Source organism: Zosterops lateralis (assembly GCF_965231275.1).
Source record: "Zosterops lateralis genome assembly, chromosome: 4".
NCBI lineage: Eukaryota > Metazoa > Chordata > Aves > Passeriformes > Zosteropidae > Zosterops > Zosterops lateralis.
Window position 1 is genome coordinate 25,111,108 of NC_139765.1, and position 23,214 is coordinate 25,134,321.

Here is a 23,214-nt window from a genome sequence, read left to right on the forward strand (position 1 = left end):
CGCGGGGGGCGGGGCCGCTTTGCATGACGTCACTGCCGCCCCAGTCAGGGGCGTGGCCAGCGGGGCAAAGATGGCGCTGAACAGGAACCACTCGCAGGAGGGGGGTGTCGTCATCCCCAACGCCGAGAGGTACCGGGGGCCGCGGAGCCGGGCGCTCTTCCTTGCCGCCCGTCCCCTCCTCAGGGCCGGGGCGGCGGGGCCCGGCGGTGGGAAGTTCTCGCCGCGGCGATCCCCGTTTCCTGCCCGGCCGCGCGGGCCCGGCTCGGCCTGGGGTCTCCGTTACTGAAGGGCTCCCGGCAGGCTGGGGACGGGCTGGGGCGGGCAGTGGGGAGCAGGCTTGGCTGGAGGCCGTAGAGCTGCCCCCTCTTCACCGCGGAAGCTCGGGGGTCCTCACAGCCGCTCCAGCGGGCGTCCTGGTTTAGACTGAGACTGCCATCGCTTGTAACAGCCAAGGAATTGGGGTTTTTTTAAGGTCATGCACTTAGTGCCGCCAGAGAGGCAGAATCTGTTTAAGGTAGGAGTCTTGATCACTTGAATTCATAGTTAAAGAACTTGAATTTCAAGTTCCTCCTCGCGAAGAAGCGCCTCTCCATGAAGGCGCAGCCGGCTGCTCGATGCCTGCCTTCGCCCCGAGCGGGGATTGACAGACCAGCCTAACACATCTGGGCTTCAGCTTGGGCGTGTTGAGGTGCTCCCAGCATCCTGGCAAGAGAGATCCTAGAATCCCGACCCCCAGTAAAGGATCGAAGTAAAAGGATCAAAGGAGCTTGGTTTGGGTCTGGTGATATATAGGAAAATTACACTCCAAAAATTTGCTGCATCTTGTGTTGAGTTTGGAGCAGACTCCTAATACTTCGATCAGGAAGGTCCTCTGACATGTTGGGCTCATGCTGCTTTAAAGGAGTTTTCTCTATTATTTGAATCCTGGGCTGCATCAAAAGCAGCGTGGGCAGAAGGTCAAGGGAGGTGATTCTGCCTCTGTATTCCATTCTGGTGTGACCTCACCTGGAGTGCTCCATCCAGCTCTGGTGTCCCCAACATAAGAAGGATATGAAACTGTTGGAGCAAGTCCAGAGGAGGCCACAAAGTTGGTGAGAGGAATGAAATACTTTCTCTATGAAGACAAGCTGAGAATTTTGGAGCTGTTCAGCCTGGAGAAGAGAAGGTTGTGTGGAGACCTCATTGCAGTTTTCCAGTGTCTGAACAGGACCTACAGGGAAGGCACAGAGGGACTCTTCATCAGGAGCTGCAGTGCTAGGTCAAGAAGTAATAGGTACAAGCTGAAAGAAGGGAAATTTAGGTTAGACATTAGGAAGAAATTTGTTACTGTGAGGGTGGTGAGGCACTGGAATGGGTTGCCCAGAGGAGCTGTGGATGCCCCAGACTTGGCAGTATTCAAAGCTGGGTTGGATAATGCCTTTAGCAAACTGATCTAGTGGAAGGTGGCCATGGCCATGGCAGGGAGGTTGGGACTAGGTGATCTTTAAGATCCCTTCCAACCCTTAACATTGGCTTCAGATCATAAAACCATGCATTCTTTGAGGTGCTACTCAGTCACAAGTGAGAACAGTGTGGCTCCACAGGGTGCACAGCCTCCTGTGACAGCCCTGACAGGCATGCAGGTGCAGACTGGTTCAGCAGCCTAATTACTCTCTGTGGTGGTGACTGCATGTTATTGGCTTGTGTGAGTAGCTGCAAAGCAGTAAACATTACAATGATTACATAGAAATTCTTCCCAGTGAGGCAAAATGATGTGAAATGCTGCTACAAGACATGATTGAGGGAGTGTTCTGTTAAGATTAAAGCTGTCAAAAAGTTGGTTGTATTTAGCTTAGAATATGTTTCTCCCTTGCATTTTGGAAACATAAAGAGCTTTGCTGTCTCATAAGTCTATCCCTTCCAGCCAGTCTGAGAATCTCCATCTAGCTCGGCTGTGAAGTAGTGTCCCAGTACAATTTCTTGGTCAGGTTGGTTTTTTCTCATCAGAGCTAGATTTTTTGATGTCTTAATTCTCAGGTACCTGCATTTTTCATATACATCTACAGTCTTCTTCTCTTCTCTAAAGAGCAAACAACCTGAAACTATAGGGCATTTGCTTGTTTTTCCATCTGGTGGCCCTGTAGATTCTTCCCTTCCCCAAATAACTGTACAGTTTCCTGACTTTATTTGAATTCTACAATATGCTGAGCAGAATATATAAGGATTATTTAAGATCCAGCCCATTCAGGCTTGTGCTGATTTAGGGTTTTATCACTTTGTTTTTCATGCTCTTGAACCATGAAACACCTTGGAGTCTCCCACCACTGTAACACGCTGAAGGTTTATCACCCCCAAGGTTCTTTTGTGTATTCTGCAGATTTTCTTACTATGTGGTATGTTTAGATCTGCACCTTAGACTCAGTGACATGCTTTCCCAAGATGACTCATTTTTTTTCTGAAAATATATTTAATTTTTCATGCACCTCTATACCCTTGACCCTGCAGTGTTCACAATTCTCATCTGGATTTGTGTCATTAGGAAACTCTGCTTATGTTCCCATAGATATGCAACAATAATATCTTTACTGCTGACATTGGTGACTCGTCACTTCATTTTTTAACATGTACTGTTTACTGCAAAAACGTACTTAAGTGACGTGAGGTGGGGTCAGCAATGAGGGTTTCAGTGCAGCCACTTCCTCAGTTTTCACAGTAGGTGTGGTGTTACAGTAGTGTTATTTTCCAGTACAGTGGACTTGATTTGAGCATGGACTGGGGAGGGAGGATTGCTCTGAGATTACACCTTGGTATCAAGGGGATGGTTTCTCACACCTCAGCCCTTTCTGTGCCCTTATCTTTGGGCTAAGGGTCTTCATGTGCAGAGTGGAGTTCCTCAGTCTGACACCTTTGGAGACACAACCCCCTCTGTATATTAAAGGTACTCTTTATGAAGGAGGAGCAGGGCTTGTCTCAGACAAGAGGATGAATTCTTCCAGTTCACATGAATCATCCCTCTCTATTCAAAGTCAAAACGGTGGGGCTCACAGCAGGGCTTTGGGATAATATTCAGAGTTTTTCTGTGTTATTCCCTTCCCTGTGTGATAAGGATATGTGTCAGAGCTGTTACCAAGTTTGTCTCTCCAATCTGTCTGATTTCCTCCTGCAGTGTCCTCAAGCAGTGTAAAGATGTGGAGCTCTCCTTCAGTGACGTGACAGGCAAGCCTGAAATCTTCAAAGGCACCAAGAAAGGAATGCTGTATCTCACTCCTTACAGGGTAAGTCTGATGCCTGCAGGGTTGCTTCTTTCTCAAGGCATCTTGTAAACTTTAAACCAGGAACCTAGATGGTAGAAGAAGGGATTTTTGTTGAGGAAGGAACTACTGACAGCACTATGGTGGAAATGGAATAGTTCATACATCTGTCACAATCCCAGTCACCTACAGAGGCACATGCAGTCCTGGAAATCACTGTCTGGAGAATATATTTCATATAATGTTTCAGTCAGTGATACTTCCTTTGCTTAGCTTATCCTTAAAAAGCAGAACAATAAAACTTTGTAAATGTGCAGGTGTGTTTTAAGTGGTTTATTATTTTGGAATGTACATGCTTCAGGTGACAGAGCCACGTGGTGTCAAATCTGTTGGGGATCCCCAGTATTAAAGCTGCAGAATAATTCAATGTATACTCATACTAGAGGTTAAGTTACCCTCTTTTTGGATGCTGATAGGATGAGAGCTCTATCATCACTCTCTCTCTTGAATTCAAGTAATTCAGAAGCATTCCCTCCTGTGTTGCAGATGATCTTTGTGTCCAAGGGCAAGGATCCTATGCTGTCTTTCATGATGCCTTTTTATTTGGTGAAAGGATGCTCGATCGAGCAGCCTGTTTTCTCTGCCAATTACATCAAAGGACAGATCCAGGCCGAGGCTGGAGGTATGTGCCAGTGCTTTGTAGATTGACCTGTTCCCAAGCGTCACAAGGCTGGTTTTGCTGAACCCCAGACCAGCTGATGTGCACAGGAAAGGCAGAATAGCTGTGTGGTATAGCTGGTGTGTCCACGCTGAGGTAACTCCCCTCTCCTGCACTTTAGGGCATTGCTACCGCCAGGTCAGGAAATGACTTGCCCAGGATAACTTCTGCTTAATTTTTTAACTTGTGTCTTGCTGTGTGTATCATGTTTATTTGGTTTCCCAGTGGGCTTGGTTTTCTCCTGTCCTTGACCTGGGAGGGTGGGTAAATGACCAAGGCACCAGTCCATGCTATTGATACACAGAATTAGAATTAGCAACCACTTATGGTTTTGGGGAAGTCAGGAGCCCCTTGGGTATGGTTTGCATGGATCTGGGAGTCTGCTGTCCATCACTGATTTAGCTTTGATCCCAATTTGATTGTGAAAGTGCATTAAGATTTAATAGTGGTGTTTATGACCAAACACGGGAAATTGCAAAAGATAAACGAGGATTGGAAACATGGCTTCTGGTTCAAATTTCTTCCCTCTTCATCCCTTTCATGCGCATTTTCATGGCATCTGGATTGGTTTGTTTGTTTGTTTGTTTTTGGTTTGGGTTTTTTTGCTTTCTGTTGGTAACAATGTTTTAAAGTGACTGGGTGGTCAGGGAATTGTGAATTAGCCCACTTTCTTGGGCTGAAGTCTTACTAAGACAGTGGTTTTATAGAGGTGAATCTCCAAAGGAATTACTTTATCCATAATGGACTCTTTTCTTATATTTCTGTACTTTATTTCTACTTTGTCTCTAAGAGACTATCTCTCCATACTAATTTAATTAGACAAGGAAGATAAATCTTATACTTAAATGACACATATTTTTTGTTAAAAACACCAAAACCCAAAGCACCTTCCACCAAAAAAACTGACCAAATCCAAAAAGCCCTAAGAAAACAATGCACCTACTTAACTTGCAAGACATCACCTTGAATTTTTTTTCCTGAGAAATTGCTATTATACCTCAGCATTTAATAATCTGTCTGAGCTCTTGTGTGTCAGTGAGATTAAAGGTATTGCATTTGATTTAAATCCTAGCTTGAATTGCAGATTCTGATCTATAGTTCACTGAACATATCAGTAAAACTTCATCTGAGGCCTTTCAGCTAATATCCTCAGTGAAAAATGTTTGCTCTTTACTGTTCATTATTAGATTCTATTAAACTTTTCAGGAAAGAAAAAAACAGCCATGTATCTAGAGTAGGCTGTTTCTACAAGACTATAGCTTTCAAAGGGTAAAAAAATAAATTCCTGATCCTCTTCAGATATTATTTTGGAGGACATCTGATAGCAGTGCTATGACTCTTTCTCCCTGGTAATAGGATGCAAAATAGTTTTGAAATAATGAAGAAAAAATAATTGAAGTATAACAAACTTTGCTGTCTTGGCTGGTACTGGGGAGGCTAATAGTCTGATTAAATTCTGATTTGCTCTCCTAGGTGGCTGGGAAGGGCAGGGGACATTTAAACTGACCTTCAATAGTGGAGGAGCCATTGAGTTTGGACAGCTGATGTTGAAAGCTGCTTCTAGTGGTAAGTGATTTTCAGATCCTGTGGTTCCTCCATAGTTGGCTGAACTAGTAAGCAAATTGCTGAACTTGATGGGAAGAGGGGTACCCTAGGCCCTCTTCCACAGCAAAGTATTTTTTTCTCTTTCCAGGGGAACTTTTGTTTTCCCTTTCAATCCTTTTTCCTTATTTCATCTCAGTGCTTTATGCAGTCAGAATATTTAGGCTTCTGAGGTGGACCACCTTTTTCTACAGAACCTTATTTGTCTTGGAAAAAAGTTGAAATATGTGATGGTGAAAACTTGCTTCACTTACCTACTCTCAGCTCCATTCTAAAATAGTGCAGTAATATGGGGAAAGCTAACATGCACATTTGGGGAGGGGAAAATAGGTTTCAAAAAAACATTTATTTTTAAAATTTTCAAATGAAGAAACAAGTACTTTTTTCTGATAGTTTTCTTTTTAAATAATGTGCATTTTAAAATGTACTTGTTTTCAGAAAGTATATTAAAAGAAAAGGAAAACACGCTGTACTTCTACTTGCTTTAGAGTGGTCTCTTGTTCAAGCAGTGGGAGCTCTGTGATTGGACTGGGGCCTGTGAGGTGGTATTTTTGCAGCTGGTTTCCGTTAGCACTCTGTGACTAATGCTTTTCAGGCACAGTACTGTCCCAGGACTGTATAGTGAATCTAGATAAAGGGAAACACTGCTGCACTAACAGAACTATTTTCATTTTATTCTGTACTTTTAGTTTTAAGAAAAGATGTCTGGCTTACTTCCACATGTGTTCCTTAGCTTCCAGTGGCACTCCTCTGCAGAACGTTGACTATGGATACAGCCCTGTTCCTGGAGGGTATGCCCCCGCCGCGCCTGCCCCTGGGGGCTATTCCCCTGTGCCAGGGGGCTACGCTGCCCCACCACCACCAAACGGACCTTATCCCTACGCACCACCTCCAGTGAATGCCTATGGACCCGCTCCACAGCCCATGGGATATCCATACGCCCAGACTCCAGGTTTGGAAGCTGTGTACTGATGGCTGTGTCTGGTATTAGCTGTGAAGAAACCACTGTGGTACAGTGAGGGTTACGTGAGGTTTTGCTGTCTCCATCAAGGATCCTTGTCCTTGCAGAAATCTGTCACATGCTGTTGATCACATCTCCTGCTCTTGTTTCTCTGCATTGCTTCCCTCCTCATTTTGATGCTCTGTGCTACTTCTGCCTGCTCTCCCAAATGCATCTGCTTTCCCCCTGACCTTGACAATATACACTAACCTTGACAACTTAACACTATAGTTCTATATGAAAATGTGGTTTGCAAATTGTGCTGCTGCTTGGTAGAGAATTATTGCCTGCTGACATGACAGACATTAACAAATTCTTGAATCCCTCCTGTGTGCATCCCTGCCAAGCCCAAAGAGCTTCCCTTACCACTGCTCCTCTCTTCAGCTAATGTGCTGTTGGGCCTGTGAGCTCTCTCCTCTCTGTCCTGTGGTGTGTGGTCCAAAGCATCAGCCTGGTGTTGTCTTTTTCAGGTATTTACCCACCCTTTCAGAACATGAACCCCATGTACATGCCATCTCCACCACCCTACCCTGGGGCACCTCCTACAGGACCCTCAGCTCCTCCAGCCTGGCTGAGCCCAGGAATGCCAGGTAAATGGGATTGGGCAGTTCCCAGGGTCTGAGTGCAGAAGGATGCATGGCTTGGGCTGAGGGTGGCATGGGCCCAGCATGGGGTGGAGAAGCTGTTGTTGCAAGAGCTCTAAGTCTTCTGTAGGGAGCTGCTCAGCCTTGCACTGCACAGCTTGTGGTCAGCCCTAGCCAGCTTTCCCAAGTTGCTTTGAATTCTAACCCAGCTTGCCACAGTTCCTGTTGGCTCCTTGGGCCTTTGTTTCCTCCTTGGAAGAGGTGAGACTGGGGAGAAGGCTCTGGGGCCAGGGCCGTTGCCTCAGATATTTAAGGTGGCTTTTTTTTCCTTCCTTTCCAGGAGGCAATAAGGCCATGGAAGCTGCTTCCAGTGCATATTACAACCCAGCCAACCCACACAATGTGTACATGCCCATGGTGAGTACCATGCCTGATCTTCATGTGCCTACTCCCTCCTCTGTAACTAGCAGAGATGGTGCTTTGCTTTCTTAGCAAAGTCTGGTGTACCTTCATTGTGCACGTTGAACATGCACAGAAAGTATGCATTTTTCTGGGAGGGAGGCTCCCATGAAGAAGTCTGGTCAAATTTTCAGTCAGGAAAGGAGGAAGGCCTTAAGATTGATCCAGTAACAGCCATTTACTACCTGTCATACTCCTAAAGGCATAACAGACTTGCATGGGCACAGAGAAAGCACAGAGCCCTCTGCATCCATTGGGCCTGAAAATGAGGAGAGTTAAAGAAAAATAGGTCATTTTAGGACGATGGCATGTGGGTTTCTGTTTTGCTTGCTTTCTGGGCTGCATTGGAGACACGGAGGTCTCTTACTGTTCAGTCGTGGCAGATACTAGGTTGTTTCTAGCCTCCATTTGGTATATGGCAGTCTGGCTGTGCCCCTCACTGCCTTGCTTGGCACTGGGAAGGCTGGAGACTGATGGAGCAGTAAAGCTGGCCCTCAGCCCAGGGTTTGCTGTCTGCTGGGTTAGAGCTGTGAGCTTCAACAGGGACAAAGCTCTGGAAGGGAAGGGAGGATGGCATTTAAAACATATTAAATGGTCCATTTGCAGTAGACCATTTGTTACCTGGTTTTGAGGGGACTTTTCCTAGAAATATTATGGAGACAGCATGTAACATGGAACGTAGCTGATACTAGAGAGGAATGGTGTGATGAAATGACAGCTTAAACCATAGAACTTGGTTCTGTCTGTAGCTCACTGCAGGGTACTCATTTCTGGTGAGCCAAGCCTGGGAATGCCTGCAAAGAGCTGGTCATAAAATAAAGATGGTTGTTGACTCTACTGTATCTCTTTCCAGGATCAGCCACCTCCTTATGCACCTCCTGAGGACAAGAAGAATAACTAGCAGAAGGAAATTGCAACCAGCCTTCCACATTCTCTCTCTCTGAAGACTACTTGGCTGTTAGTACCCCTCAAGTTAGCATATCTCTAGATCTCTGTTTCTCTACAAAATAGTGCTGGGCAGCTGAGCACCTGCCCTCTTTAAACATTGAGTCAGCGGCAATATAAGGCAGGACAACAGCACTTTCCTACTTACTTGCTTTATCTCATGGGGTTGAAAGACTAACTTTTGCCCTGCCGTTGGCTTGAGGAGACAGATGGACTTCTTATTATTAAACTGTATCACATGACCAGTTTAGGACTAAAATGTGAAGGCTCTGGGATCTTGTTGGATTAAAACAACTTGGAATGCCAAACTTTTGACTTCCGAAGCACAGTCCAGGAAGAAGGGTGTAGAGAGCTATGAGGTTCCCTCTATAGATCCTCAGGTGCCCTAGGAAGGTGTTAAATTTCCTTAAATTCTAGGGCAGTTCAGTGTGAGATGGGACTTTGGAAATCCTGTATTGTGTTGGAATCCTGTATTGTGTGGCATTCTGGACTAACCGTAATGGAGTCAAGTGCTGCACGCCTTGGAGTGTATGTTACATTAGGCAGATGACCTGGCACTAGCTTTGTCAGGAGACAAGTCCTGCAGCCCTGGCTCCCTCTGCTGAGCAAACTTGCACTGTGCTACCTCCAAAGGTAGCTGTGGGGAAAACTGGCCTTCATCTTTTCCTTCAGCTGCTGGAGCCAGGCTGTGTGTGCCCACACCTGAGCAACATGGGCAGGTGGGCACTGTAATGCCAGAGCTGGTTGCTTACAGGTGCAGTGCCCTCAGCTGGAAACTGCTGTCTGGGTGGGAGTTACTAATGCTTGGCTCTCTTGCAGAGATTGGCTGCTCAGCCAGAACCTTTCTTTCAGAACTTTTTCCTTAGGACACAGTGCTGTTAAACCTGCTCTGAAGAGTCTAGTTTGGTGGAGACCCTTGTGATCCTTTACATATAGGGTGATTGTACTTACTACAGCCTCCCTCCCTTCACAAGGAGGGGGAAGGAGTGTCTTCCCTCTTACTTCCCTCTGTGGCAGGACTCTCCTGCAAGTCAGGTTTGCACAACTTAAAAGTGTGAATTTCTAAAGCAGTTCCATATGGGGGGAAGTAAGTTTCCTTATCTATAAACACGTTTTCTGACTTAAGAGATACTTTAACAACTCTGTATTTAAAAAAAAAAATCAACCATGAATGTTTCTAACTTTTTGAATTGCACTTTAATACAGGAGTGTTATACCTTTCACTGTTGTGTGTGTGTTTTGTCCTGGTTTAGGGCAAATTTGGGAGGAATCCTCTGAACAGGGTCCCTCTGGAAAGCAAACCCAAACAGCCCCTCCCTCAACTGGTCTGGGAAAAAATTTCCTTGAAGAAAAGTGGAAAAAAACTATTTATTCAACAAAGTCCTCACAAGCATAAAGAATGAATAATATGAAACAATAAACCCTCTTGTTCTGGATTGAAACTGCAAATTGAGGAAGTCCTTGCCATGGGTTAGCTCGGCTCACTCAGTCTCTTATTGGTCTCCAGTGCTGCTAAGTCGAGGCCCGGTGGGACACAGGTGTGAGCTCCCGGTGCTCCTTTGGGTTTTTCAGTCCAGAACAGGTTTAAACAGTCCCAAAAAAAAAAAAAAAAAAAAAAAAAAAAAAAAAAAAAAAAAAAAAGTCCAGGGAACTTCTCTACCACAGCTGGCTAAAACTAACTAAAAGCAGAGAGATCTCTGTCTCGCTGCTGTCCCTGCCTCAGACAAACAGTCTGGAGGAGAAATGTGTAGGAGTGAACAGTTTCTCCAAAACAAACTGTGTGTTTCTTCTTCTGCCCCATCGCTCTTGGAACTAGTCTTAAAGGTACAGAACGTAACATACAACAGCAACAGAACAGACGATTGGCAATACAAGCATCATAGTCATCCTAGGACAGCTGTGTTGACCTTAATTCTTGCATACTGTACAGAAGACTGGAATGAACTACAACCACTAGTGCTGTTCCCTCGGGTCATCTGTGGCTCAGTACATCTTTCTCCCTGGTATGTGGCTAAGCTGGACCTGGAATCAAGTAACTGGGGGGACTGAAGAAGGGGGGGCTTATCCCTTTGCTGCCTGGGAAGGGTGGAAAGCTGGCCTGTGGTTGTGCCCAGGTATCCAGAACTGGCACATGTTCATGTCCCATCACTGCATGTCATCACACTGCTACTCACTACAGCTGCATTCATAGCAACTCTTCTATGTACATTACACCAGAGGGAAGGCCTTTAAAGTCTTTAAAAGAAACTCCCCAGCAGCAGTTTTTTCTAGCAATGGAAAAATAAATATGTAAGGAAAATGGCACTTGACTACAGACTGTAAAATCTGTTTCCCCTTGTGCCAAAGAATGCTGCTGCCCTGCTGAACATGATGTAACTACTGGAAAGCCATTTCCTACTCTGCATCAATCCAGTTTCTGACAGGAAACCAGTTCTATTTCCTAGCATAGTTGTTCCTGTTTTGAGGTAATGACCCTGTAATCCTACATTAACTGAACACCTATAGCTAGCAACACAAGACAGGGTTTGTGATCTACTTCCCTTTATTTCAATCAATTTGTTTCAATCACTTCCCAAGAACAAAGCCAGCTCCTTGTTTTGTTAGAAAGTACTTCCTTACTAGAACTGCAAGCGTTGTGTCCAGTATCTTGACCCTGCACCTCAGAGAAAGTTTCTGGAAGGGACCAGAATCAACCATTTGGTCCTTCTGGAATCAGAGTGGACAGATGACCAGGAACCTGCCCACAAGCTGAACAGAAATACAGATTTATTTTTTTTTTTCCCTAATCTAAAATGTGGTATTTCCCCAGTCTGAGGCCCTATCTTGTGTCACCTAGAAGTCCTCCATAGGTAGTCTGCTGCATGTAGGTGAAGAAGTCGAGGGCTTTAGAAGTGTCCTGACACTTCCAGTTTATTAGTGCAGGCTCCTCCTCAGGACAGAGCTGTGGACGCAAGGGCCCTTGGGAGAAGAAGCCTTTCCCTGAGAAACCTTGAGTTTTTAGCCTGCTGGAGTAGGACCCAATATGCCTTTTAGCAGAAATTTCCTCCTAGAGAAAGGATGCTGCTTTCAGCTTGGAGGCACCTGTGACCAACTCCCAACCCAAAAGACCACCTCAATGGAGTATCAGCATCTTCCTACCAGCACTCCTACACATGCTATGGCTCTCTGTTTTTTGGTGTGTACCACAGCACGGCTCCTGGGGTCGTGCATGGCTCATGGAGATTTTTGCTCTGCTCTGCTGTAAACTTCTACCAGCAGGGCTTTAACACAATGCTAGCGTGTACACTAGAGTGCAGTACAATCCTCTAGGATGGTGGCAGCAGGATCAGGCCTGCAGGCAAAGCTCCACTGCACAGGACCATTATGCCTCCAAGAGCTCTTGGTCCTGGTGGGGATACATGGGAGAGATGCAGCCTGGCTGACAGCCCCTTATTCTAAACCAAGCTGATTATAGCAAAAGAAAGAAGGTGACCAAGTCTGATACTTGAGGTTAATGCCATCACACACTTGCGGGGGGGAAAGGAAAAAGGGGATGTCACAACCCTAGGAGATAATAAAGTACCCAAACCCTTTCTACGGCTGTAGTTCAAACAGCCGCTGCAGCAGCCAGTAGTACCCAGCTCAAAGCAATGAAGTTCTCAGGTGTCAGAGCTGACAAACTTCAGTAGTGGCTGGACTCTACTTGTATGGCATCTTCCACAGGAGGATGTCAAAAGGCTTTGCAACCACCAAGGCACTACCCTCTGTACACCCTTAGGCAGTAGGCAACAAGAATTCCTGATTTACGCAGATGGAGCAGACATCATCAAGCTGGTAGCAGGTGTTGGGTCATTGCCTAGCATTGCTGGGCTCACCAGCAAAAGGCACTTGTGCAGTGAAGAACCACGTGCTCTGGGGTCTCATGGCTTATGCTGGCACTGGTCCACACCCCATCTGCTGGGCCCTGTCACAGAAGGGCTGGGCAGAAACCCTTGCTGGGGGCTTGCTGTCTGACAACATGCTAGGGCTGTATCAGGAGTGCCATGGGACGGAGATACCACATCACCACTCCCGAGGGGTTAATAATGACTGAGAAGTTGTCTGCTGTCTTTAAGGCCCCAACGATCTTCCCGACGTACACGTCTTGTACCTGAAAGAGAGAGCTGGAGCTACCAGCAATTCCAGACCTTTCATCTTGGGGTTCAGTTGTGGTCACTGATATGATATAGTGGGACAGGGCACAGCAGTGGGGAACAGAAGAGTGACCCAGTGGGCAGCTGCCCCTTCATCCCAGAGGCATGGAGTAAGAGTATGCCTTCTCACTCCCCCCAAAATGCATAGAGATCTGGGAAGAGGGGGATCCATGTGTCAGTGGGGCTCACCTCATAGACAGCATCCTCAGGGAAGTGGAGCTTGGCCAGGCTGGTGGTGTAGCGGAAGGGCATATCTGTCCTCCGGCTGAAGAACACAAGGGCACTGGCAGCCTGGGACAGTGGGCGCAGAAACACCTCAATGTGCGATTTCTCCTAGGGATGGGGATAGGTGGGTGAGGCAGAGCTGCTAGGAGCAGTGTAACTTCTGACTTTGCCCTGTGGGGCTGCTACACCAGCAGGCCCATAACTCTCAAAGCTCTCCTGCTCCTGTTTTTCTTCATCACTTCCCTCTCCCTCCTTGTTTTGATGCTCTGTGCTACTTCTGTCTGCTCTCCCAAATGCATCTGCTTTCCCCCTAACCTTGACAATCCTGCGCCCCTGGATTCCCAGGGGGTCCTGGTTGATCTGGATCATCAGGCGGTTCTGCAGAATCTCCTTGGCACCGGGGGAGATGGTGCGGAGATCCGTGGACATGAGAAGCGGAGCTGCCATCACTGTCCACAAAGCCATTTGGGAGCGTGACTGCTCGTAGCTAAGCCCGAAGTTTCCAATGATGAGCTGGAGGGGAGACAGTAAAAAGATGGAAGAAGCAGAAAAAGGTTAGAAACTTGTCTGCTTGTTACCCGTGATGCTGCTTCCTGCTGGGAGGGAACGCATAAGGGAAACCTCACACACTTTTGCTTCCCCTTAAGTAGCCCACCACTGCTGCCACAGTCACCGCAGAGATCTCATCCCTGCTAGCAACATACATCCAAATGCACCTGTCAACACCCTTTGTTTCACCACTATTTGCCTTCAGGCTGTGCAGGGAAAGACAAAAACACCTGGAGAACTTGACAGGTAAACTCAAGTGGTGAAGGGTTCATTGCAACCACAGGCTTCTCCCCCAGCTTAGCCAAGGACACCACCAGCTTGCCTCTGCAGACCTGCCTCTGCAGGGCTTCTGCTCCTGGAGCTCTTCCTTTGCCCTGCCTCTAGAAGGGGATCCCTGGAGATCCTCATCCCCAGACAGGGTCAAAGCACCCACTACCCATCTGCACCATGTCTGGGTCATTCCAGTGACCGGGGCCAGCTGCTGGCTGCAGCACATCCTCGTTTGTGAAGAACCAGTCCACGATGGAAAGTACGCTGTCCCAGGAGTCCTGGATGTCATCATAGTTACGCCACAGGTTGCAGATCTCTGCCAGGATGGTGTAGTTCACCTGACAAGGAGAACAGTGTCAGGCAGGAGAGAAAAAAGAACTTCTGCAAGGTGAGGGCAGCAGGGGCAGCACTGTTGAATTGTTGAAAGCTGCACTGTCCAGCAAGTATGTGAAAAGCAAAGGAATCTGGAGAAGAGTGATGAGGGAAGAGCAAGGAGATAAGACAGAGTCATATCCCACTATGTCTGGGCACACCCCAGTATGACAGGATGTCTGGCAAAACAACCATAGATGCCACAGGGAAATATGAGAAGTTGTCAGCTACAAGAATGAGAGCAGCTCAGGACTGACTCAAAAACTGAAAGAAGAAATACGTGAGTGCAACCAATTCTCAAGAAACATATACTAGGAAGATTATCCTATTACAAGCACTGAAACCAGACAGTATTGTCTCACAAGACGACTGTCAGGACCAACCCACACCATCTGAGTAGAATGGAGAGGATACACCCCAGAGCCTTCTTCTCACAAACTCCTATCACCTAGCCATACTTGGACACCCAAGTGCCCCTAGATGCCTGGCAAGAAGGCCACAGTCCCTAACACCCTGCTCCTGGTGCTCTAGCAAGAGCTCCCCTAGGGCAGAGGGGACATGGGAACTTGCCAACAGATGGGAAAAGCCTTACCTTGGGGGGAAGACCCCCTTGATATGCTGGCCAGCTGCAGGAGTAGACAATGGGGCGGCCTGTGGCATTCAAGGCCCTCGCCATTTCTGGGTATCCTTAGGGAGAGAAGATGACAACCAGTGAAGGGGGTGGCTGGCAGCAGCCCATGTCCCAGTAGGAGCCTTTTTCCCAGCCCACTCAGCAAGGGGAATACCAGGCTAGCCTGGCTTCCTTCCTTACACCCAGCTCCAGGGCACACAAACTCCCACCTCTTTTCCCAACACTTGCAATAGGAGACACAAGGGAAGAACTGGCTGGCTGAGTGTTGCTGCAGAGGGCCAGCTGCCCCAACCCAGCAGCAGGAGGAGGAATGCCAAAGCCTGATGAACTTTTACCCTTTGCCTGCTCCTCGGCAGACGAGTAGCACCCATCCAGCTTCAGCATGTCCACACCCCACGCTGCAAAGGTCTCAGCATCCTGCTTCACATGCTCCAACATGGTGCCCGGGTAGCCCCCACAGGTGAAGATGCCCAGGTCACCATAAATGCCCAGCTTCAGGCCCCTGGCATGGACCTGTGAGGAGAGCAGAGCTGGAAGAAGCAAATGAAGGAATCCAAGGTGTCTCCCAGCTACCAGGGTCCTCCATTCCTTTACAGCTCTCCCACCATACTGGCATGGGGACAGAGATTCCCCAGTGGCCCCAGCAGGCACTCACATAGTCAGCCAGAGCCTTAATTCCGCTGGGAAATCTCGTGGGGTCGGGAACCAGCTGTCCGGCCGCGTCCCGCTGCTTGGCGGACCAGCAGTCATCCATGTTGATGTACTCGTAGCCCAGTTCTCTCCAGCCATCCTCGGCCAGCCGGTCTGCCATCTCGAAGAAGAGCTGCTCGCTGCGGATTGAGGAGATAAGGCAGGCTGAGACCCTGCCACCCTTGTGCCTCACCAGGTGAGGCAGGCAGAGGGATTTGGGGGTTAACCGGGGGCTCTGGAGGGCTGGTCCGGGCCATAGGAGGGTCTCCAGCGCTCCCTGTCTGTGTTTCTTGACCTGACCGAGGGGGAAGCGTTTCCCCGACTGCTTGAAAAGCCCACCCACATCCCTCAGCTCTGAGGGCTCTCCGGCCCAGCGCCGGGGCGTCCGAGCCTCCCGCCTCCCATGCACCATCCACCCCGGGGCCCCGGGACGGTGCCAGAGCCGTCCTGGGCCTGCAGGTCGCCCTGGCCGAGCCCATCCGCCCACCTGATGCAGTTGCGGGGATCCGCCTGGCAGTCCACGTTGCAGCGGAACCTCTCCCAGGACATCCAGCCCATGGGGGGAGTGCGCGCCAGCCCGTTCTCCAGCGCCCCGGAGGGCAGCGCCAGCGCCAGCGCCAGGGCCAGCGCCAGGGCCAGCCCGCTCAGTGCCATCGTCCCCGCCGCCGCCACCGAGCCACGGAGACACTGCCCGGGCCCCCGGCCGGCCCCGCTCACATGACACCGCCCGCACCACCTGACCGGCCGCGCCCCGCCGGTTCCGCTCCCCGCGCCGCGCCGCCCCCTGAGATCGCTGCCTCCCTCCCGCTGCGCCCGGGCAGCATCGCACCGGGTCCGTGCTGCGCCCCACTGCTGCCGTGTCCCACAGCCCTGCTCCATCCGCACTGCGCCCCACTGCTGCCGTGTCCCACAGCCCTGCTCCATCCGCACTGCGCCCCACTGCCGCCGTGTCCCACAGCCCTGCTCCATCCGCACTGCGCCCCACTGCTGCTGTGTCCCACACTGGTACCCGCCAGCCCTGCTCCATCCGTACTGCAGCCCACTGCAGCCGCACCCCGTCACTGGCCCCTGTCACCGCCGCCCCGGTGCCGCTGCACCCCGGCAGTGGCTCTGGGCGCGGGGGTTCAGGTCCCCCGGGGTGTCGGCGGGAGGCGGGAGGACGCGGCTCCGGCCTGACTGGGTGTCCCCGGCCCCCCCGCTCCCCCGGCCGCGGGCGGGGCGGTGCTGCCGGCGCGGCGGGGCGGCCTCGGCGGCCGCAGGACTCTTCCTCCGCCCGGCCGCGGTGGGGCCGGGCTCCCCGCACCGCCGAGCAGCAGCGGCCGGAGGTGAGCCGGGCCGGGCCGGGGTCCCGTCATGGCAGGGGAGGCGCTGGGCAGGGGCCGGGCGGCGCCGGGGCCTGGTCGGGGCCGGGCGGCGAGGGGCGGCCGCGGGCCCGCGGGGGTCGCAGGCACACGGCGGACACACACACGGAGGTGCGCACACACAGACACGCAGACACACAGACACGCAGCCGCATTGCACAGGCCTGCGCCCGCACACAAAGACAGAACTCAGCACGGCACATGTGGGACCCCCAGGACCCCCTCGCGTCAGGGCCGGCCTGGCCGCCCCGGCTGTGCACAGCCCGAGTGTGCTGGGCTGGAAGCTCCCCAGGGCAGAGCGCCGGCAGGGAAGAGCCTTTCTTTTTGTCTGATCGGGGTCTTGGGCGTTTTTCAACTGGGGTCCTCAGCCGTGTCCCACAAGCCCCGATGGGAGAGAGGGGCTCCGGGAGGAATTCTGGATGGTGCTCAGCACTGGGGAGCTCCTAGTGCCCAAATCTGTCCTGGGAGTGGTGACCATGGTTTTCTGCATATTTCTATGTGTGAAGTTTTAGCAGTTGGAAATCCTTTTGCAATTTAACAATCCTCAGAGGTTATGCTGGCTCTGTCCTTCAAGGCTCTGTTCTCCTTGACTTGCTGAGTTGCCTGCCACAGGGCCTCCACAATTGAGGCACTGACAGCTTCTACAAAACATTTCTTTTTTTTTTAATAAACCCAAAACAAACCCAGGAGCCAGAAAACATGCACAGGAGCACTGGCCTGAGCTAGGATGGGGCTCAGGCTTTGAAGCGAGTACATGTTACCCCAGTTTTGCCATTCCAGTGCTGCTTGCCTGCACTGAGGACCCTGGATTTCTGGGGTGGGAGTGACACAGCTCTTAGCTCTGTCAGCTCTGACAGTCCCAGTCTCTTCTGGTTCATAACTCTACCTTCTTCATTCTTTTCCTCCAACAAAGGATGGTGCTCATCACGCTGGAGCTTCAGACACCCTCAGCTAGGGAGCAGCCTGGCTAAGGAAGACAGCAAGGATTTGCAGTCTGACCTGCACAGCTGGTATGGCACCTTGAGCCTACTGCTGGTGAATCTGCTGGAGCTGGAAGTTCTGCTGCCAGGGCAGCTAGTGTGGTGGGTAGTCCTGCATGGAGACAAGGAGTAGGGAAAGGGGGCAGAAGTGTAAGTTCCAGAGCCCTTGGATCTGAAACACTCTCCTTATCCTGCCTTCTAATAGAGAGCAAAATGAGTGCCTTGCAGGAAGAGAGGCAAATTTCTTTGCTATGTCCCATTAAAGACCAGCAAAGTAGGTCACTTGTGGAATAAGAAATGAAACAGCAGTGTTGGTGTTCCCAGAGAAGGCAGGTGTCTGGGTGGTGAGGCTCTGGTAGTGACCTCCTCTTTGCAGCAGCAAGGAACCAGCCTGCCCTTTGTAGGGGTATCTGCTGGGTTAGACACTGTCCTGTACCAGTGGCTGCTGGAGTTGTGGCTGCTTTTCCCTGGGAGCAGGATCAGGCCTCTTCTGGTGGGGCCAGTGACACTCTTCTCATACCAAGAGAACCTCTTCCCCCCCTCTTTCTCTGCACTAGGTGGGACGATGAAGCTGAATGAGCGGAGCGTGGCCCACTACGCCACCTGTGACTCACCCGCCGACCATGCTGGCTTTCTGCGCAAGCGGGTGGAGCGGCACCACCACCACGTCCACCACCATGGCACCTCCTACCAGCGCTGCTGGTTCGTCCTCAAGGGCAATCTTCTCTTCTACTTTGAGGAGCGGGAGAGCCGGGAGCCCGTGGGGCTGGTGGTCCTGGAGGGCTGCACCGTGGAGCTGTGCGAGGCTGCTGAGGAGTTTGCCTTTGCCATCCGCTTTGACGACGCTGGTGCCAGGGCTTATGTGCTGGTGGCCGATGGTCAGGCTGCCATGGAGGCCTGGGTGAAGGCACTGTCACGGGCCAGCTTTGACTACATGCGGCTGGTGGTAAGGGAGCTGGAGAAGCAGCTGGAGGAGGCCTGCAAGAGCTTGGCTGCTTGCCATAAGTCTCCACGGAGGTCCTCCTCCTCCTCTGGCAGGAAGAGGCATTTCTCCATCCCTGCCTTGCAGCCTCTCCAGGAGAAGCCCACCACCCTGGAGAATGGCTACTCCACATGGAGCAGTGGTGGTTTTGTTGCTGGTGGGGCTACTTGCAGTGACCATGATGGGGGACAAACGAAGCCCCCGCCCCTGCCTCCACGCCGGCGCTTGGCCGCCAGCAGTGCCACAGGATCTCCAGCACCTGGCCTCTCACCAGCTGTGCTGGAGAGCCCTGTGTCACCAGAAACCATCTGCTTCTCCAAGCTGCACAACTGGTACGGGCAAGAGATTGCAGTGCTGAGATGTGAGTGGCAGGAGAGGCAGAAGAGGGGACACCTGTGACTGCGGGCATGGGATGCAAGTCACTGGCCAGCTGATGCCCAGCATCCTTTCCTGCATGCAGGAAGAGTGAAGTGAGGGACGCTGCTTTCCCCCTGACCTCATGAGTGGCTGAGTGTGTGGTATGTGGTATCCTTCACTTGGGAGGGACTCAAATCTCCTCTAAACCTCACATTTAATTTCCATGAGGCTTCATACAGCTGGAGAGTGTGTAACACCAGGGGAGCCACCTTTATTTAAACTCTCTCTGCTGGAAATAGGAGCTGCCCAAATCAGCACATATGCAATGAACCTCAGCCAATGGGCTTGGCCACTTGCTGTCCTGACAAGGTGGATGCTCTGGTGTTTCATCCCCTACCTCTCCTTCACCACTTTTTTGTTTTGTTTTGTTTCTCAGTGTGGAAGTTTTCTTTTGATCAGTGTTTATTACTGTCTGTGATCTTGTGCCAAAGTCCTTCTGCCTTTGTTCTTTTGCAGCAGATAAGGCTGGGCTCTTGTGAAGTGCCTCTGACAGGCCACTGGCCCCAGCACATGCCTCCAGCCTTGTGCCTCTCTCACTACAGGACCTGTAAGCCACTGCAGCTGTTGCTGGCCCAGCAGCTGGGGCTTTTGCATGGTTTTTTTACTTTCATCTGCACTAACCCTTCTTTCAGCTAAATCCTTCAAGATGTGGATTATCATGGTCTTGCAACTGTCTCTTTATGTGCCCATACTCAGCAGCAAGCCTGGAGACACGGAGCTTGGCCTGAAGCCACAGTGAGAACACCAGGAGCTCCCCAAGGCTGATCTGGGCTCTGTCAAGTGGTAACCAAGCTTGCTAATATCTCTGGCTCCAGGTTTCCCTGTTCCTAAACAGGGATGCTAAAGCCTCTTTGCCTGGGCAGGAGAAAATTTCTCAGCCTTTGCTTAGACCACAGCCTCTGCAAAGTGCCATATTGGGCTCAGTCAGCTCAGCTTGCCCAAGAAGATGTCTAGAACTACACTCCTGGAGTCTTTCTGTCAGTGTTGGGGCTGTGTCCAGCTCCTGGCAATGCTGTGCAGTTGGAGGAGGGGCTTTGAAGGAGTGGGGAGGGAGAGAGGGCTAGTCTCAGGAGGAGACGTGAAGGTGTGGGAGTGAGTTATGGGTGTTGGCAGTGTCTGGGCTTGCCTCTCCAGCATTATCACTGCCTTCTACCAAGCCTGCACCTGGCCTAGCAGCACTTCCCTCTGATTTCATGTCAGCATTGCTTGGCTGTTCTCTGCAGCACATCCTGTCCTCCCAGCAGGCTGGGAGGGCTGCAGGGAGGCACGCCTTTTGTCTCGCTGTGGAAACAGACTTGTCCATCTGTAGGTCAGAAACCTTGGCCACAAGGCACATGGTACAAGTAGGTGGGTGCCAAGTCCAGTGACTAGAACACCCTTGGGATGGGGTTTAAAAATTTCCCTTATCTAGTTGCATGCTTCCCATCTAAAAATGTTAAACCTGTTTTTTATTGTTCAGTTTTATTAAGGAGCTTTGCTAGCTCTTTGTGCTAGGAGAGCAAAAGCCCATTTCAGGTCATGACTGGCTGAAACCTTTCTGGACTTAAACACACTTGGCTTTATGCTTTGCAATAGCATGCAGAGATAGCCAATGCCGAAATCAAATTAATTCTTTTAACTCTTGGTGCCTTTTAAAATATGTCTCTGGTAGTTTTGGATGATGAGTTTCCAGCCTCCTGCCTAATTATGGCTCGATGGTATATTAGAGGAAATCAGATCTTAAATTAGATCTTACAAATTACTTTGGGCAGTGAGAGTGTAACCTTCACTTGCAAGTAATGCAGTCCAGTTCTCTCCAGTCCGTGGTTGTATAACTTCACAGTTAAGAGTCCTCAAGTTCAGGAGGATTATTTTTGTTCTGCTTTTGTGAAAACAGTTCAGAAAAATCACAGCAAGTGGCCATGGGGCAAGGCCCTGTCTTCATTAGCAGCTCAGCTTGTTGGATGTAGGGGCCATTTCTGCCTCCCTACCCTGCTGCTTGAAGAGTTCAGTACTGCAGCATTCCTGGCTGCAAATGTGTCCCTTTTCCCATGCCAGGGCAGCAGCATCAGGGGATTGTTCAGGGAGGAACTACCTGGTTCCTCCTTGCTCTGAGCATAAGGTATTTTGGGACCAAGGTCAAATTTGTCAAGCATTTTCCTGTTATCGGCGATTGAAGGAGAGACGGTTATTTTTTTAATGAAATACAGAGAGAATATTCCTCATTCCTCAGATTAACATAAAGCAGATTGACAGTAAAGACTCAAATTCCAAAACAAATCAAAATGTAGTGGCAGTTCCTACATGAGGACCAAGAATTGGGAGGGACTTGAAAGGGAAAATAAATTAACATGCCAGTTCTGTCAACTGAAACCATGACAGTATTATTCATTTAAGGGCTGTTTTACTTTTAAGAAGCTTAGTTTGTTTTAATAAGCCGAGATTGTCCCCATAACACTACTAAAGAGCTTATATTTAATGCTTTAATCTGTCCCATTCAAACAGCACAATTTCCACGCTACCTACCTTTGCATTAGCACATATCCCAACTAAATCCCAAATCCTGTAGATGAGGTGCTGCACTCTGCTTTCTGTCTGATTGCATTTGGACTAATTTTGTGGTTTATTCTGCAGTGCTGGTAAGAAAATGGCTGAATCCTGATCCACATTTATGCTCAGCCCCAGTCATCCATGCCTGGGCCTTTGCTGGGTCTCCAAAGGTACTGCGTGACTTTGGATGCGCCTGATCAGGGTTTCCTCACCATCCCACTGCTGTAGCAGAGTTGGCCCTTTTCCGAGTGAAAAGGGCCATAGTTTGGAGCCATGCCCAAATTTGTATGGAAGTACAGGATTTTTAATGACCACTGCCACTTGCTTCATCAGGTAGGAAGCACCTGAGTGCTGCACTGCCTCCTCAGAGATGGAGGCTCTCAAGCCAGCCCAGTTGAATTGGTTGTGCTGGCAGTGCCTTTGAAGCCACCTCCAGGCAGGGGGTTGGGATTTCAGCTTCCTGAGGTTGAACATTCAGCTAGCTAATGGAGCTGCCTGTCTGTCTTTCTGCAGACAGAGATTGTTACAGGAAAGGCAGAGAGTTTGCATTGCACACTGTCCCTGGCAGCAAAATAAGACTGATTGCCACCCAAGGTTTTTCTCCAGTCGTTCATGTTTGGACTGTTTCACCTCCTGCCTCCACTTTCCCTTTTTATTTTTAAAAATAGAGAACAAGTTCCTTGGCAAAGGAGGAGCTGAACACTGAAGCTGAATAGGTACTTTTCTTAAAGTACTGAAGTTACATCCTTTTCTAAGAGTTTTCTTTCGTGCACAAGCAATGAGAGAAAAGTGATAAAATTTAAAAGAAATTGAAAGAGGAAGGGTAATTCTGACATGGCCTTTATGAGCTGTGCCGAGAAGGGCTATCTTACTAAAATAGTTGATTAAAGCCTTACATTTTTCTGAGGCTGGCATTTGAGATTTGAGCCCGTGATATATAATTTCTGCACATCATTTTTTTTTTGTAAAACTGTTGTTTTCCACTGAGTCCGGATGAAGAGTAACCTGAAGGTTTTCCCCGTGGCCACTCTTAGCCATGTGGTGGACAATCATGACCAGGATCAGACATTTCGTGTTACAGTAGCTACTGCACTAACAGTGCCTGGGGGAGCCACCCCTCAGTGTTACCTCTCTCGGCTGCCTTTGCGGAGAAGCTGAAAAAAGCCCCGTTGAAATGCACGGGGGCATTTTCACCAGCAGCACCGAACGTGTGTTCTCTCCGTACAATCACCTGGCAAACACTACGAGCAACTCCTGCCTGCTCAAGTGCTTCTGTTTTAGGTAGGACGTCGTCCTCTTTTTAGGAGGCGGTTTTGCATGTGCCTTTGTGTTACACGCGGAACTTGTATTATACGTTCCATTACATTGTTTAGAGTTTGTTTTACACGCGGAACTTGTATTACGCATCTCACTGTTTACATTGTTTAGTTTGTATTTTATGCCCTGAAGCCGAATAAACCGGTTTGATTTGTAGCCCGTCCGCTGCCAATGGAGCCGT

At 49.7% G+C, this 23,214-nt stretch overlaps 3 protein-coding genes across 3 annotated transcripts; 2 read left to right on the forward strand and 1 right to left on the reverse strand.

The window, feature by feature from the left end:
• The first annotated feature begins 30 nt into the window (after window positions 1-30).
• On the forward strand, window positions 31-9,759 carry WBP2NL (WBP2 N-terminal like). Its single transcript, XM_083859784.1, has 8 exons — window positions 31-129; window positions 3,146-3,254; window positions 3,777-3,912; window positions 5,422-5,514; window positions 6,284-6,502; window positions 7,021-7,140; window positions 7,475-7,551; window positions 8,447-9,759. Exons 1-8 carry the CDS (start codon window positions 71-73, stop codon window positions 8,492-8,494), a joined length of 861 nt encoding a protein of 286 aa, XP_083715910.1. The 5' UTR covers window positions 31-70; the 3' UTR covers window positions 8,495-9,759.
• Window positions 9,760-11,062: 1,303 nt separating this feature from the next.
• Window positions 11,063-16,064, reverse strand: NAGA (alpha-N-acetylgalactosaminidase). Its single transcript, XM_083859783.1, has 8 exons — window positions 15,935-16,064; window positions 15,413-15,587; window positions 15,093-15,270; window positions 14,719-14,813; window positions 13,931-14,092; window positions 13,251-13,448; window positions 12,900-13,043; window positions 11,063-12,667 (listed from the first exon to the last, which is right to left on the reverse strand). The coding sequence occupies exons 1-8, from the start codon at window positions 16,003-16,005 to the stop codon at window positions 12,539-12,541; spliced, it is 1,152 nt and encodes a 383-aa protein (XP_083715909.1). The 5' UTR covers window positions 16,006-16,064; the 3' UTR covers window positions 11,063-12,538.
• Window positions 16,065-16,684: 620 nt separating this feature from the next.
• On the forward strand, window positions 16,685-23,172 carry PHETA2 (PH domain containing endocytic trafficking adaptor 2). Its single transcript, XM_083859790.1, has 3 exons — window positions 16,685-16,772; window positions 17,722-17,818; window positions 18,346-23,172. Exon 3 carries the CDS (start codon window positions 18,354-18,356, stop codon window positions 19,167-19,169), a length of 816 nt encoding a protein of 271 aa, XP_083715916.1. The 5' UTR covers window positions 16,685-16,772; window positions 17,722-17,818; window positions 18,346-18,353; the 3' UTR covers window positions 19,170-23,172.
• Window positions 23,173-23,214: the final 42 nt, after the last annotated feature.

Coding starts and splice junctions, on each gene's coding strand:
- WBP2NL (XM_083859784.1), top strand. CDS start 71: ATGGCGCTGAACAGGAACCACTCGCAGGAGGGGGGTGTCGTCATCCCC. Junction 3,255..3,776: donor TGTATCTCACTCCTTACAGG/GTAAGTCTGATG, acceptor CCTGTGTTGCAG/ATGATCTTTGTGTCCAAGGG. Junction 5,515..6,283: donor GTTGAAAGCTGCTTCTAGTG/GTAAGTGATTTT, acceptor TGTGTTCCTTAG/CTTCCAGTGGCACTCCTCTG.
- NAGA (XM_083859783.1), bottom strand. CDS start 16,005: ATGGGCTGGATGTCCTGGGAGAGGTTCCGCTGCAACGTGGACTGCCAG. Junction 14,093..14,718: donor AAGGGGGTCTTCCCCCCAAG/GTAAGGCTTTTC, acceptor TCTCCTTGTCAG/GTGAACTACACCATCCTGGC. Junction 13,044..13,250: donor AGGGGCGCAGGATTGTCAAG/GTTAGGGGGAAA, acceptor CCCCATCCCTAG/GAGAAATCGCACATTGAGGT.
- PHETA2 (XM_083859790.1), top strand. CDS start 18,354: ATGAAGCTGAATGAGCGGAGCGTGGCCCACTACGCCACCTGTGACTCA.